At 41.7% G+C, this 16,197-nt stretch overlaps 1 protein-coding gene across 1 annotated transcript in view; it reads right to left on the bottom strand.

Moving 5' to 3' along the window:
• Positions 1–375: 375 nt before the first annotated feature.
• CDC25A (cell division cycle 25A) overlaps positions 376–16,197 on the bottom strand; it is a 29,350-nt gene continuing 13,528 nt past the window's right edge. The window contains exons 7-16 of the mRNA XM_074985226.1: positions 14,938–15,057; positions 11,782–11,919; positions 10,493–10,567; positions 9,215–9,367; positions 8,762–8,851; positions 7,992–8,054; positions 7,797–7,895; positions 6,807–6,937; positions 5,779–5,890; positions 376–3,085 (exon numbers count right to left, since the gene is read on the bottom strand). Of these exons, the coding sequence (XP_074841327.1) occupies positions 2,945–3,085; positions 5,779–5,890; positions 6,807–6,937; positions 7,797–7,895; positions 7,992–8,054; positions 8,762–8,851; positions 9,215–9,367; positions 10,493–10,567; positions 11,782–11,919; positions 14,938–15,057 (1,122 nt within the window). The 3' untranslated portion in view covers positions 376–2,944. The remainder of the gene's footprint in view (positions 3,086–5,778; positions 5,891–6,806; positions 6,938–7,796; positions 7,896–7,991; positions 8,055–8,761; positions 8,852–9,214; positions 9,368–10,492; positions 10,568–11,781; positions 11,920–14,937; positions 15,058–16,197) is intronic.

Raw genomic sequence — 16,197 nt, 5'->3', positions numbered from 1 at the left:
TTCTGCACCAGACATGGACCAGGACCCCACTGGGTAGGTGGGGCACAAATGCTGCACAAAAAGCTTACAATACAGAGGAAATAGATGGGTTCACACAGTCCAGCAGAGGAGCACCAGAAGGCTGGTAAGCATGATAGTCTGTAACAGCACTGCAGGAGGCTAACCATAAACTCTTTAGTAGGTTTCACAGCAGAGGAGAGTTTTAAGGAGAGATATGGACAAAGATAATTAGTTGGTTTTGGAGATATTTATGGGGAGCTACTCCCAAGTCTTTCAGAGAAAGCATGGGAATTGTCCACACTACACCACACTGCTCAAGAATAGTAATGATATAACTACATTGGCAACACACAGCTTAGATTTTAGGTAGTTTATTCCCTCTGCCTGCAAGAGTCTATTACAGATGCAAGCTATTATAGTACAGCTCCTACTTAGGACCATGTCAATCTTACAACTTTCCTCCCATTCACACAAAATTCTCAAACAGGACACATACGAAAGAACAAGGTCAAATATAAAATAAGGTTTTGTATTTTCAACCACCAACAAGCTTACAAGGAACTAACTCAATCCAAACACTGTGAGTAATTAAAGTGTGGTATAGCACCACTGAACAGCGATACCCAGCACACATTTAATGTCATGAATACTGGCAAGTTGGGGTATTCTCAGGAAATGCAATTGGAAAGCCACAGACTGCTGTAAATGTTATTGACCCACAAGAAACTAAAGGTGAATGACCCCTTTAAATGGGGGGAGGAGGGGAGAAACTACTTTATAAAGTTCCTCATTCTCCCACCGGTTTTGTATTTTTTTGGGTGTGGCTTGTAGCTTCACAACTGTTACCTACACGACATTTGTTTGCCATGCTGCGCTAGTGGAATGCGTGTGTCAGATATACTATGCTTTGTTGCTAAGTTGCCAGCTCTGAACACATAGTGATCACCTGCATGCAGTGAAGGCTGTCGTGTACCAGAAGGTAGCTTCAATCAAATGGATTACTGTTTGGATTACAGAACAGCTTTCCCCTTCTCAGATTTAATACTGACATATAATTTGGAAAGTTTAGACTTAAGTCACTTCACTGGGTTTCTTATAGGAATTCTTAACACAAAATACCATGCAGGGATGTGGAATACAAATTCCCTTTTTTTTATTGTAATTTTGGTAAATCACCAGCACTGATTCAACACTTATTCATCCACCCATAAAAGACTTAACTCTTTAAAAAAATATGGAAGTGTTACATAATGTTTTTGAAACCTAAAGGACTAAAACTTGAACGGTAGATCTTAGGAAACGGGAAACTTAAAAACAAAATAAAGCCTCACAAAGTCTTTCCCACCCTACACTCTGATGTAAATGCCATTTTTGTAATGTTGACCTGAAAGGTACAAGTCAAGCCATCTGGAGCACTTTGGGATTTCTGCTAAGATGAAAAAATGTCTTTGAGAAGCTATGGAAAGTAAGGATGCTTTCTCACACATGTAACACTGATTTCACTGATATGTTGATACATAGGGAAGTAGAGCTACTGTCAAGCCAGGCATACTACAGACTTACTGTGTTCAAACCACGAGGCATACCACATCCAAAGTCATTAGACTGCTTCAGCATTTGATACGTTTTACATGTTGCCAAAGCAGCAACTAGAACAGATTTAACTTTGGCACAATCTCTTGTCATGGGATCTTTTGACTGCTCTGGTAGCTACTTCTAAGGTTTAGCTGTTTAACTGGAGAACATGAAGTTGGTCTTTGAAAGCTTTTCCTCCTATCTGCAACAACTATCTACTGACGTTGAAAGCTCACTGGCTGTGGGCACCACTCTTGCTTTGTCCAACAAACCAGTTGCAAACATCCAAAGTTAAAAATCCACAGCTGCTGAAGCAATTACAGAACAGTTGCACAGTGGGAAGCAGTTGATGCTTCTCATTGAAGCAAACCAACTTGCAAATGCTAGGATAAGCATGATTCCACATAGCCAGGTTCTCTTCCAGATGTAAACCATGATGATACCTCGAAATGTAAGCAGCAGCATCCTGCTCCATCACTGCTAGATTTGGCATTGCTACATACAAAGTCAGGTTTGCCATCTGGCATTTCAGAGTTCACCAGAAGCAACCTGTTCTCTAGCTTGCGGGAACTGGAAGCAATTCTGCTCCATATGAAAATGTTTCTTTAGATCTAATGAAACAGCTAAGAAAAAGTTCCTGAAGTTAAAATACAAACTAAAGCAATCTAGATCACAGAATAAATTAAAACATGATATCTGCACAATGAGCAATTTCCATTTATACTCTCAGTGGGCTTCCTGTAAGCGCTGCATTTCACTTGTATGCAAAGCCTGATAGGGAAGCACCACTCCCTGTCACACTTCACTACAGTGTTACGGTGCCAACAAAAACTATCAGAGCCGCAGTAAAATGAAAGACTTGAGAAACCCTTGGTAGGTTGGCTGTGAGCAGAATGAGGTCTCGGTGCAATCCAGATGACTCAACTGCAATGGTATTAGCTTCATTTGACTGTACTTAAATAATAAAATAAGGCATAGTTTTAAAACAAGCACTAAAATTATTTCACCATTAACACTTATATGGCACACACCAGCTCAAGCCAGCCCACCTACAGTAGACTGTTGGGTAGCTACTCCTATGTATGCCATTGAAGAGAAGCCATTTCCATGAACCATCTTGAGGAAGGCATATAGAAAAGTCTCATCTTTGCATTCAGCCTATAGATCATTAGCCACACAGGCAACATGGTGAATACAAACGTGCCATATTGTTTCTCTTATGACTTCCAGCAAGACTGCCATGACTGTGAAGATGTCCATGGAGTGACCTGGTGTACCATAATCAGGACCAAGGAACAGATGTGTTTTCCCGTTCAACTTCAGTTTTCTGACATCGCAAGCAGTCTTCTGCTGCTCACTGAGACAGCCCTCAGAGCTTCTTCAGGCGACTGTACAGTTCCCTTTTGCTTTTCTCACCAGCCCATGTTCTACTTTTCGTGCGGAACCTTTTCAAGTCTTCCTTGAAGTCCTCATGGTGCATGGGGCGGTAGCTCTGGGGTTCACAATAATTCTGGGAAAGAAAAGCTAGTTTCACTTAAATTTGTCATCGCTTCATGTACAAAGGACATTCTTATCTGAACTGTCTGACCCCCATACCTCAAGCAAACAAACCCATGCCCTTAGAATCTTCTATACAACAACCCAACCATTCCAATCACCATGGAACTTAGATTCAGGCCCCAAAATTCAATTTAACTACTGGTTAAGCCAGTTGAAGCCAACATTCAAACACTGAACACACCACTTGGTTCTGCTTTTGATCTCTCTCCCATAAAGATAGTTTTTTTTCCTCTCTTCCTCTCTCTCAAAGCAAGGGTGACCACCTTATATGTGCATAGCTCTTATCCTCTTTTGAAGAAACATCCTTCCCACAAATGAAACCAACAGAACACAGCAGCACTTCACAGCCATTAGGAAAGAGAAACAATATCCATTATGAGCGTCCAGTTACTCTGACGTTTGGATAGGACACCAGTTTTAAGTGGGACTTACAAAATGAAAAAGAAATGGATTTCTGTGCAGTATAAAGGCAGGATGTGCTGTTAATTTGACGTGTAGTATTAAATCTAAGGATTGAGCATACAGTAACTCCTCACTTAACGTTATTCTGTTTAGCATTGTTCCAATGTTCCATCCCTACCCCATTAGAAACATGCTTGTTTAAAGCTGTGCAGTGCTCTCTTATAACATCCATTGCTCTGTCCACTGCATTGTATAGCTTGTAACCAGGGGTCTGCTAGACCCGCTCTCCCATCAGCTCCCCATACACCTCCAGCAGCTCCCAGATCAGCACTTTCCTCTTCCCTTCTCCCACTGCCTCCCTACAGCACTCAGCTGTTACACGGGATTCAGGCAGCTGGGGAGGGAGGACACAGTATGGTGTGAAGTAGAACGGGAGCAGGAAGAGGCAAGCCATGGGTGAGCTTGAACACTTCCTGGGGGCGGGGTGGGAAATCAGCAGAGGAGCCTGTTCTCGTGAGGGGAAGCTGCTGCTGAAGGCACTTCCTAGCCTGCTCACCTGCCTCATTGTCTGCAGTGAGCAGTGTGAGGTAAGACAGGGACAACCCCAATGCACACCCAACCCCCAGCAATTTACAGTTGTTTTGTGGCCCAGCTCCCACCCTCCTCAGGAACAGGGCACTACACCAAGTGCTTGCAAGGCCATCAGCAGCTGTGGGGAGGTGTGCAGCAGTGGCCCTGCCTTGCTGTCTTGCAGCTGAATATAGTTCTGTACACAATGTTCCATTCCCTTCCCCTCCTCTGGTGGAGGGGACAAGAAGAGAGGGGCAGCAGCCAACGCAAAGCAAGTTACAATAGTGGAAACAGTAGCTCCTTTGCTCAGCTGCACGAAGTGGCTGGCGAAGTGGCGGCAGGGCAGCTCCCTGGTTTATTGACCTCTGCAGGCCTCCACTGGTCACCAGACCAGGGCCCTGAGACGGGGGAAGCTCAGTAAGACTGCATTCAAAGCAGCCCCTCAGTCTGGATGTTTCTTTAAAGCAACTGGAGATACAAAGCCAGGCTGGGGATGGTCCCCACACAGGGACACAGCACTGGGATGGTTAAACACATGGTAATGCTCATATGCCCAGGGATTCCTGGAGGCATAGCAGAGAAGGCATTTTTCCCCATCCAGGGACTTGGCTAGGGAGCAAGGCACAGCACATTCGTCAGGTGAGCTGCCCATGGTCATCCATTATGCTCAGTTGGGCGTATTCAGTCCCAAGAACTGCCCGTGGCTTCCTTCCATCCTCCTCCAGGCAGTTTCCCAGGGAACAAATACTCCAGGGTGTCCAGCAACCAGGGTTTGGCCATTCAGGTGCTGTTCGGCTGTCATAGGCCAAGTTCTTTCCTGGGGTCCCTCAGCTGGATGCCCACAATCCACCCACTAAGCTAGATACAACTGCCCCTGTGTGCACAGTAGGGAAGGGCACAGCCATGTAGCAAACATTTTCCTCTTCTTAGTACTGTATTATATTATTTAAAACAGTTTAAGTCTTATATTAAATTGCTTGTTTAACCTTATGCTGTTCATATATATATATATATATATATATAATGCCTTTTGTCTGGCAAAAGAATTTCCTTGTAACCTAACCCACCCATTTATATTAACTCTTATGGGAAAACTGGATTTGTTTAACTTTGCTTCATTTAGTGAAATTTTTCAGAAACATAACTAGAACATTAAGGGAGGAGTTACTACTGTACATGGAAGAGCCCAGCAAACACCAGATCTGAGATATTTCTAAGGTTAAAATTAGCTGAGAATCTATGGGGGGAAAACACAACTCAGGGTTTTGTTTTTTATACCACATCAGACAACAATAAACCTGTGTTTCTCCTTTGTTCTTGCTTTCATAATGCCATGGGATTTTAATAGCTACAAAAAAAGTCAATATCACGCCTCACCTGAGACACTCTGGCAAGCACCACAGTGACTACAAGAGCCTTTATTACAAAAGCCTCTAAAATAGCAAGTTAATTGCAGCCTTCAATCCAGTTGTGTATTATGGCGAGAGCACTATGTACAAAAGAGCAAGAAGAAGGGGAGATAGCACAGCGAGTTACCCTTTTCCTCTTAGTTACAATTTAAATGCTAAAGCTGAATTTAGATGGGGAGAGAGGCAATTGTTCACTGTTATTCCCTGCTGTCAAGACGAAAAGAGAAGGGCAATCAGAAGCTCATAAATGAGCATTCCTTACTCGGCATCTTAAGAAGAAGTCCTTATAGCCCCCCTTTAGCACATAGAGCTCTGGGTAATGCAGGTTGGGGTACTCATTCCCCAGTCTGTCTCTCTCTCTCACGAACCGGCACCTGTAATAGGGACAGAGGTTAAAAAACTTACAAACTTGTGTTTAGAAAGGAAGTTACATTTGCACAACTATATCATTAGCTCGTGCCTCCCTTCCCTCAAAGAATTTTTTAGTCTCTAAGGCTGTGTCTACTCTGCCTCCCTATTTTGAAGGAAGGATGGTAAGTAGGGAGTTTATTAATGAAGTACTGTGATGCATATGCAGCACTTCATTAAGCAAATTTCCCCCCTGCAGCACTTCAAAGTGTTAAAATTTTGAAGTGCCGGCTTGCGTCTAGCCGCAGCTAACCTGCCAGTACTTTGAAGTGCTGGGGCAACTTCAAAGTCCCTTTACTCCTTGGGACTCCCTCATATTACTCCTCGGAGTAAAGGGACTTCGAAGTGCTGGGACAACTTCAAAGTACCGGGACAACTTCAAAGTACCGGTGGGTAAGCCGCGGCTAGACACAAGCCAGCAGTTCAAAGTTTTAACACCTCGAAGGTGCTGTGGGGGGAATTTGCTTAATGAAGTGCTGCATATACACCGCAGCACTTCATTAATAAACTCCCAACACCCTACTTACCATCCTCCCTTCAAAGTAGGGAGGTAGTGTAGATACAGCCTAAGGTGCCACAGGACTGCTTGTTGTTTTTGAAGTTATAGACTATTACAGCTACCCCTCTGCGACTTTCAAAGAACCAAGTACAGCAGATTGCTACCATCTGTTGGGAACGCCTGCTGTGCTGTCTGACAGATTCTAAAAACTAGTTGCCTATCAGAAATGACAGCCAATACCTACTACAGTAAATTGCATAAGCAGCTTACATACTGCTGTTTAATGTCTTAGGCCATTTCAAAAACTTGCTAGTAACAAATGTGTAACAACTGCATATAGGATTCCGATCACAGTACAGGCAGAACTGTGCTCAAATACTCACATCCGGGGACCCCGCTCTGAGGAGAACTCGCAGTGGAAAACTATTATTACTCGTTTGTTTTCTGATGGCATGATAGGCTTCTTCAACAGGAAATTCTCCACGTCCTCTTCCATGTGGAGGTTTACAGCACCCTGGGAAGGCAGAGGCACAACTGAGCACAGTGATGAAGTTAGGAGGGGAGATTTAACAAAGCCACTTCCATCTTCTTGTTGGACTGTTAGCTTTGCTATCCTTTGCTAACAGAAAGCTGTTTACACTCCTTGGAGAGCAGCTCTCTGCTGGTACTGCTCCGTTCTTGTGGCCATTTGAGTGACTGCACAATATTGGTTGGATTTACCCTTCCACCTCAAAACACAGGGCTCTATTAAACTGCTATTTAGAACTTACTCAAGAAGCACTCTTGAAAACAATTCCTCACATTGCAAAGCTTCTGAAATCCAATAAGGCCATTTCTTCTATAGTTGGACTATTAAAATTTAGTTAAAGTAAACTGAATTTCAAGATAAGCAATGGAAGTTTTTAATATCTATTTCCTGAGATACATTAAGCATCCCAACATTCTGATTTTTTGACAGAGTAGCAAGTTCAAGGTCAGTCCTCTAGAACTACCCCATACCTCCCATTAAGACAAACCCTGATTATAGCCAAGGAGAGCTGAGTGCCCCTCCCTTTGGAGAGAAACCTAATCCATGGATCACAAAGAGTGATCTTAAGCCTTAAACAGTTTGTGCGGCACTTAAGACAACCTGGTGCCAATTGTGGCTGGGGACTTAGGCATGGCTGTAACATTATTTTCCCATACAAACCAGAATATCTCCTAAACTTTGGGAGGAGGGGAGGAAGCCCTAAAATGCCAGCCTACCCTTGGATTAGCTCATAACAGTAAAGAATGAACATCTTTAAGCTACTTCCCAATGATCCCTGAATTGCCCAAAAGGTGTAAGACACTTATCCAGACACCTAGTTATTTCTCCTGTAGGATCACTGTACCTTGATATGGCCTCCCTCATATTCATATGGATATCTGCAGTCAATTATTACACATTCCTTAATGAAGCTTGCAAACTTCCCAGTCAGCACAGATACAATCTACATAAAAGAGAAGATTTCCACAGTTTATTTTATGTGCCACCTGAGTTTACTTCCTTGTACAAAGCAATTTCTTATTGCCACTGGGATACATACCATTTCTGGGTCAATATATTTTAAATCTTGATGCTTCCCATCTACAGTGTGGAAAAGATAACCCTATAAAAGAAAAACAGAAGACTCTCTCAGACTGAGAAAATCCCATTTATGATAGTGTAAACCATACATCTCAGTTTAACGTATGGCTAATGATTTTATAGCACATAGAAGCGTAACTAGACACTTTACAGACAAGCAGAGGCACCTGTCTAACTGGCAGTTATGTCAAGACAAGCCAGGGTGTTTTTAACAACATTCAAGGCACAAAGAATTCCAGGAAGTTGCATCATTCTGCAGTCTTCCACAAGGTATGTCATCATCTGTGGCTACCCAGGCCAATGTATAGGAGCTTGTCCCTAAAATGCCACTTGCCCATAAGACCTTACAATCTAAAGTGACAGAGGGAAAATGGATGCACTTTTACAGTCTGTAGCGAGTTAGAGAGTGATGAATAGTCATGGGAAAGGATTCAGAATACCTCACAAAGAGGAAGGAGTTAATTAGTAAATTACTGTTAAAGCACTTTATAAATGGTTTATAGCAGGCGTGTCCAACCCGCGGCCCTGGACAGCTAGTAATGCGGCCCCACAAGATCATAAACTTTTAACATTATTATATATTTTATATGTGGCCCAAGACAATTCCTCTTCACTCAATGCGGCCCAGGCAACCCAAAAGGTTGGACACCCATGGTGTATAGAGTGCTCAAAGACAGAACCTCACTTAGGTTAGTTTGACACAAAGAGGCTATTAAAAATCAAAGTTACCTTTGAGAAGTCACCAATAAGATTCCTTTGATCACTGTCTAAAATGCTCTCAATTTCAGAGGATGACTGAGTCCTGGTTAGTTTCAGACTCTACAGGACAAACAGAGATGACTAAATAACAATCATCTATTATCCTTTCCCAAAGGGAATCACTGGCATTTCACTAAGAGCAGACACTAACATCAACTGATGCATATCACAGAACACTTAAAATTCTGGCCTGACGCCCTCAAATTTAATTTAATTTGGGATAACAAGTGAAGACCTGAGCTCAAGCCCACCTAAGCTACCCCATACATCATGTATTAAGTGACTACACAGTTTTATGTGAACAGCAATCTACCTGCAAGATCATTGTTCTCTTAAATATCATATTATAAAAGAATTAGATACCTATCCTCACAAAATAAAACTGATTAGACAAGGATTAATGTTATGTATTAAGCCACAAACCGTTACTTCTTCAGAAGGTGTTCCAGACACATTTTTCCTCTTCTTACTGTTTCCTGGAGAGGTCTTTTCTTGGGATCTTTCCATTCTTTTCAAGGTACTCTTAGCCACACCATTGGGCAGACATGGCGATCCAAACAATTTGCACCTTTTGATCTGGAAAAAAGGAAAGAAAAATTAGGCATTCTTCTTAGTTAGTAAAGATGAGTTTAAAATCTAGATCAGTTTCAAACTTAAAAGCTTCCTGAAATATGTTTATGTAGAATTTCACTAGGGCATGAGTAGGTGTTGGATTGTCAAAGCAAAGCAGCTGAAATGTAATTTGGTGCCACAGCCGGATGACTTCTTAATTTAAAAGTGGGCTGTATATTTACTTGCCATGCAAGAAACCTGAGTCCTAGTGTTGGTCTCTTGCCATGCAGATTTACTAAGTTTGGGAGTATTACAAGAGAAGCATACTCTGCCCTTAAGGTGAAGGAGTGTTTTGTACAGCTTCATAGCAAATCCCCTGGTAAATTAAAGAATTACGTTGATGGACTCAGAAGTGTCCAAAGTTTGCATCCAGAACAGACTCTCATACATGTGTCTCCAACACATTCTATGTACATCCATCTGTAATGCCTCCAATCACTACCTTTTAAGACTGAAGTCTGGATTCCATTCACATTATTGAAGGAAAAACATTAAGTTAAATCCTATAGACCAGTGTTTCTTACACTTCCTGAGACCAGGGATTATCAAACAATGGTATTTTTTATGTGGAACACCTATGAAAATTTTCTTCAGAAAAAATTGTTGTCAGACCAAAAACCCAAACAGCAACATATACAGTTAAAAAAAAAAAAGTAATTTAATTGGGTATCATAGCAATGAAGTAATAACATCGTATCTGGTTTTAGTAACAGAAGATTTTCCAAATGCTCGTGGCACACCTGCAAGTTGTTCACAAAACACCCATGTTCTGTGGAACATAGGTTAAGAAACATTGCTATGCACATTGCTCTACTGTTTCCAAATGCTACAAAAAGAGAGGATCCTCTTGTCATTAGGCAAGCTAAGGTTAAGAGCAAATATGTAGAGACTACTAGGGCCCAGATACCAAGAGATGCAGAGTTAAAGGTGCAATTAGTTTTTGAAAGCCATTTTTAGCACATTTGTGCGTGTACTAGGGATTACAACTCAGAGTAATGATTTATTCAGTTTTTAAATAAGGCATTCCAATGGTACAGATAGCCCTTTGAAAGAGATGCAAGTTGCCCCACCCCACCGTAAGGTACTTACATGGTTTTCTGCTTTTCTCATGACCAGAGGAGCAGTCCAAAGGCTTGCCACACCAGATGGCATCTCTTCATTGTTCTGAGGAGGCAGAAAGTTATTGCAGTTGTATAATATTTCATCATGGACAGTGGCTATGCAACATGTCTACAGCTTTTGCACAGCTTGAAAAGGCAGTCTCGCAGTTGTAAGGGAAAGTATAGCAACTGGCTCATTTTACAAACAGAAATGGACTGACAAATATTACTTAAATTTAAGAGTCTTCTGTTCTTAGGCATTCAAATGAGAACTGCATTGTGTTGAAGCAACTTGCACAGAGGGTAAATCCAATTCTGGGTTCACCAATCTCTGCAAATATAGTTTCTAAATCGAACATCCCACTGTACACAGATGTTTTCCTTCTCACCATATATTCTGAGCATTCCCAATAATTGCAAACTATTTTATCATCAACATAGGAATACCAGAAAATTGTCTCCCTTTAGTAGTTGCTGTCTGCTAGTGATGAACGAAGTGACAAGATCTATATAGTCTGTTAGAAGTAGAACATGTCTGTAATCTATGAAAGACATTAAAGGGTGAAAAAGATTACACCAATATCTACACTATCACTTTGGTCAGTAAAATTTCTGTTGGTCAGAGGATGAAAAATCTCCACTCCTTGATGGACAAAATTTCACTGATAAAAGCAGCAGGGTGGACAGTGCTCTGTTAGGAGATACTCTTCAGTAGACATAGCTACCACTCCTTTGGGGTGGGTTAGTTATGTCAGCAGGAGAGCTCTCACCTTTCAGCATAGAGTGGCTCCAATGGAGACCTTACAGTTTTGCAGATGCAGTGGTACAGCTGTAAGTGTAGACATAGCCTACAGCATTAGGTTGTGTTGGAGGATCATCTGCAACTACTAGATTTTTGTCACTTGTGATGAAAGAATTCCATAGCTCTCTCTTATTTACATCAGTTGTTTAACAGACAAATGTCCTGAATAAATTCTTGATGGTCCTACATACCTTAACTTGAATTTACATTACTGTCCTGCATAATGGACCTTAAAGCAGCCATCTTGTAAAAATCTGAATTGGAATTCATTTCCAGGTTTAACGCTTTTAACCTGAGGCTCAGCAGAGATATACATCTATATCTATATCTCTCTCACACACACTCACATATTCCCATTTTTCTTCCAAAACCTGATGAAGTGGAGCTTCACCACAAAAGCTAATAAGTAAAAATTTTGCCTGACACAGGAATTCTGTGCTTTTCAGATATAAATCAAACACTCCCCTTTCACATACCTTTAAGTCCTCTCCATCCAGTATATCTAGGAATCCATCATCATCTTCCTCAGTGTCTGGGGAAGTTAGAGATGACTGTTGCGTGAAAGCAGGCCTAGTGTTTTCCAAATCACCATCAGGGGGTTCACCAGTGGGAAACTGGAACAAGACATTTTGGTTGAATGGCAGCCTCTATCCAGCCCTATATTCTGGGGACTGTGGGTGACACTGACAAACCAGCAGGTCAGAGCGATAGGCCAATTCTTGTGTGAATATCAAAGAAACATTAAGTGTACTAGTATACACAAACCAATTCACTGATATGTTAATAGTATCGGAGGGGTAGCCGTGTTAGTCTGGATCTGTAACAGCAACGAAGGGTCCTGTGGCACCTTATAGACTAACAGAAAAATTTTGAGCACGAGCTTTTGTGAGCACAGACTCACTTCATCAGATGCTGGTCTTGGAAATTTTCCAAGATTTCCAAGACCAGCATCTGATGAAGTGAGTCTGTGCTCACGAAAGCTCATGCTCAAAACTTTTCTGTTAGTCTATAAGGTGCCACAGGACCCTTCGTTGCTGATATGTTAATAGGTACTGTTTTTGCGTATCCATATCCTGTTGATTGCTGTTACATTACATGATGCATATACCTGTACTTAACTAACCATAGATTAAATGTTAGTATGAAAATGAGAGTTTAGATGAAGTGTAAATTAATGAAGGTTTTTTTTATCTGCCATTACATTACAATTTAGACTGTGTATATCCTGAATACTAAGAGGGGTAGCCGTGTTAGTCTATCTTAACAAAACAAAAAGCAGTCATGTAGCACTTTAAAGACTAACCAAGTAATTTATTATGCAATGAGCTTATCAGTTGATGCCCCCAAGAAAGATCATCAGCTAATGCATTATTTTGTTAGTCTTTAAAGTGCTACATGACTGCTTTTGTGTTGTGTATATCCTGGAAATTAAGTTTACCTATGTCATTGTAGACTTGGAAATGTAAATGAAGGTTGCTAACTTCAAGACATGTGTTTGACAAGGGAAATTCAGACTCCGTATACATTTAGTCAAAGGAGAAGCCCATGCTGTGAATGAAGGCCAGACTGCCTTCTATGGAAAGGAGCTATAAGAATAAATTCCAGGGAATGGGCTTATATCTCTGAACCATGTGGATGCTCACAGGGAAGCGCTCCATATACAAAGCAGAGATCCCCAAAGTTATTTTGGGTAACCTTGAGAGACTTATGGGAAACTAGCAGATTACTACATCTCTGCTATCATTTTGGACTTACAAATTTAGATGCAATTGGTAATGTATTTTACCTGCTTTAGACTCAATAATTTGTTTCTTTTTCTTAATGAATCTTGAGTTTACTACAGAAATCGGCTGCTAGAGTTGTCTTTGGTGTGAGATTATCCATTGACCTGGGTAAGACACTGACTCTTTGAAACTGTGAGGAATCCAGTGTGATATGACTTTTGGCTTTATTTTGAAATCATTAAGATCAAACAGGCTGAAAGGTCTACGTGGACTCTGTGTGGCTCCCTGGTCACACTGATACAGTGATCCAGGACCACACTTTTGTTACTGGATTGGTGAAATCTAATTATAGAATGCATGATCAGTTTGGGGACCTGAGATTGGCACACAGTTGTGAGCCACCTTAGACAGCATGACACTATGGTCTCCCTTCTAGTTGACTAAACACAATGGTTCGGGCAGCTAAGGCAGTGTCATTACTTGTCATTTGCATTGTTATCCCACCCATTTAAAGATGGGCTTTGGCAGCTTCAAACTTGGCTAAGGCACTGTTATTATTGCCCACTGGAATAGTGAAAAACTGCATTGCTAGTTTTTCATTAAGGATAATCCTACAGTCTAGAAAATTATACAATTCAACATATTTGCAAAGGGGAGCTCAATTCCAGGGTGGTGTAGAGAGGGCAGGTCTAAACAGGAAGTTACCCCAAGTGTCCAGGTTTTGTGCATGGAGGGCAGGATAACTCAGTGGTTAGAGCATTGGCCTTTTAAACCCAGCGTTGGGAGTTCAGTGCATGAGGAGGCCCTTCAAGGTTCTGAGGCAGCTTAGATTAAAAAAAAAAAATCTGTAAGACGGTGATAGGTCCTTTTGTGAGTGCAGGGGACTGGGTTCAATGACTTCTCAAGGTTCCTTCCATCTCTATGGCTGTGGTCACACTAGCCACTCCTTTCAGAAAGGCTATGGTAATATGGCCCTTTGGAATATGCAACACCTCCTTAACATAATGGGAGCCACGCCTGCTTCTAAGCTGCCAGTTTCTAAATGCATGCCAACCATGTAGCTGGTGGCCTTGTGAAATGGCCCTGGGCAGAAAGGGTGCTCAAAATCAGGGATTGTTTAGAAAGGCCCCCCGACTACCCGGGTGGCATGTGTTTCAAAACTGGCAGTTTCGAAGCACGAGCAACTGCCATTATGCTAATGAGGCACTGCATATTCTGGGAAGTGCCTCATTAGCATATTCCAAAGTGCCACATTACCATAGACCCTATGAAAGGAGGGGCTAGTGTGGCCACAGCCCAAGAGATGTGTGTATCTGGCAGGAGGTATTCAGAAAAAAAAAAAATCAGATTTTGAAAACCAGAGTCCCCAGTTCTCTGCTTACAGACCGTGGCCTTGGCCTTTTTCCTGGATGTCCAGCCAATCACATAACTTGCCACAGGATACACCTTCCCATATTATAAATGCAATTTCCAATTTCATTCTTTTAAAGGCACCTAAAAGCATGTCTACTTCATGGCGGAACCAGGAACACAATAAAAAGAGTCACCCAGTATAGGCCTTATTATATATCCAGGTCACTTGATTTATTGTAATTTGAAGTAAACTGGATTAAGGATTATTGACAATAACTATTAGTGGCATCATGGTAACACCCCTTGATGATTCCCATCTTAAAGTCTCAGTTCACATGGCAAAATGAGATTTTCCCACTTTAAGTCTGAAAGCTGGTTGGGTATTTTCCAGCTCAGTTTGTTATCAACAAAAATACAGAAGATAGTTGGTGATTCTGCACTCCCCCAACCCCAGAGCATGTATCAATACCACTACTTCAGTGGCTTTTCCTCCTAGAACAAAGCAAGTCAAAGGCAAAGCAGAGGGTTAGTTGCTAAAGTCACCCTGATACATACCATCCGAGCTGGGGCAGAATTCTGTCTTTGCCCAAAGACATCTTTTCCACCTTCAAGGGAACGGACACGCAGACAACTACGAGAAGCGGGCCTGTTTGGTTTCTTAAACTCAAAGGATTCCTTAATTAAAAGGAACAAGACAAGCATTTTATCAAACAAATTAAGTCAAGAAGTTGAAAGCTCTGCCACTGCGTAGGTATTTTAACACCCCACCCCATATTTTTTGAACTCAGCTCATTGCAGGCCAAAGAAATAAGTAAGTCTTTCAGAATATGTGCATTTCTAAAGGAAAGTTATTAGAGTAATTAACATACAAGAATCAGACATTTCCTCTGAATGTCCTCTACATACAACTGTCAGTCCTGCATCTGTCAACTTTTCAGCAAAGGAGTCCGGTCTAATCATTCAAAGGAAGCCAAACCTGTTCCTAAATTACTAGAATAAACTTGCTGCTGTAGGACAAGCTGCACCCTCCTCCCATTACTCCTGAAAATGAAAGATGTTTCTGCAGAAATTTGAACCCTTGTAAGATTACTTCATTGATCAAATTCACAGCCAGTAGGACTCAATAGCGCTGGACAAGTTTCTTAAAGATTTAATTTACTCTCTCAGTTTAATGAAATCGCAGATGTTTACAGGTTGATTGCTGCCTCATAAGGCAATTGTCTGGAGAGCCAGTAATCATAGAAACATATGCTAACTAGCAGGAAAAACCTTGAACGTTAAAGATCTGACAAAGCAGCAGGTTTGGACTCTAGATCATTTGTGAATGTAGGACATCTGATCAAAAAAAAAAATCAAAAGAAATCTGATGCGGTTCAATAAGGAGAAGTGTAGAGTCCTGCACCTGGGGCGGAAGAATTCCAAGCATTGTTACAGGCTGGGGACCGACTGGCTGAGCAGCAGTACGATGGAAAGGGACCTAGGGGTTACGGTGGATGAAACACTGGATATGAGTAAACAGTGTGCCCGTGTAGCCAAGAAGGCTAACGGCATACTGGGGTGCATTAGGAGGAGCATTTCGAGCAGATCTAGAGAAGCAGTTATTCCTCTTTATTCGGCACTGGTGAAGCCGCATCTGGAATGTGTGTCCAGTTTTGGGCCCCCCAGTATAAAAAGGATGCTGGATTTGCTGGAGCAGGTTCAGCAAAGGGCAACAAAAATGATTAAGGGTCTGGAGCACAACACCTATGAGGAGAGGCTGAGGGATTTGGGCTTGTTTAGTTTACAGAAGAGAAGACTTAGAGGTGATTTAATAGC

The sequence above is a fragment of the Carettochelys insculpta genome, chromosome 2, assembly GCF_033958435.1.
Source record: "Carettochelys insculpta isolate YL-2023 chromosome 2, ASM3395843v1, whole genome shotgun sequence".
Taxonomy (NCBI): Eukaryota; Metazoa; Chordata; order Testudines; family Carettochelyidae; genus Carettochelys; species Carettochelys insculpta.
Note: the sequence above shows the minus strand (reverse complement) of the source record. Positions and strands in the feature narration are given on the sequence as shown.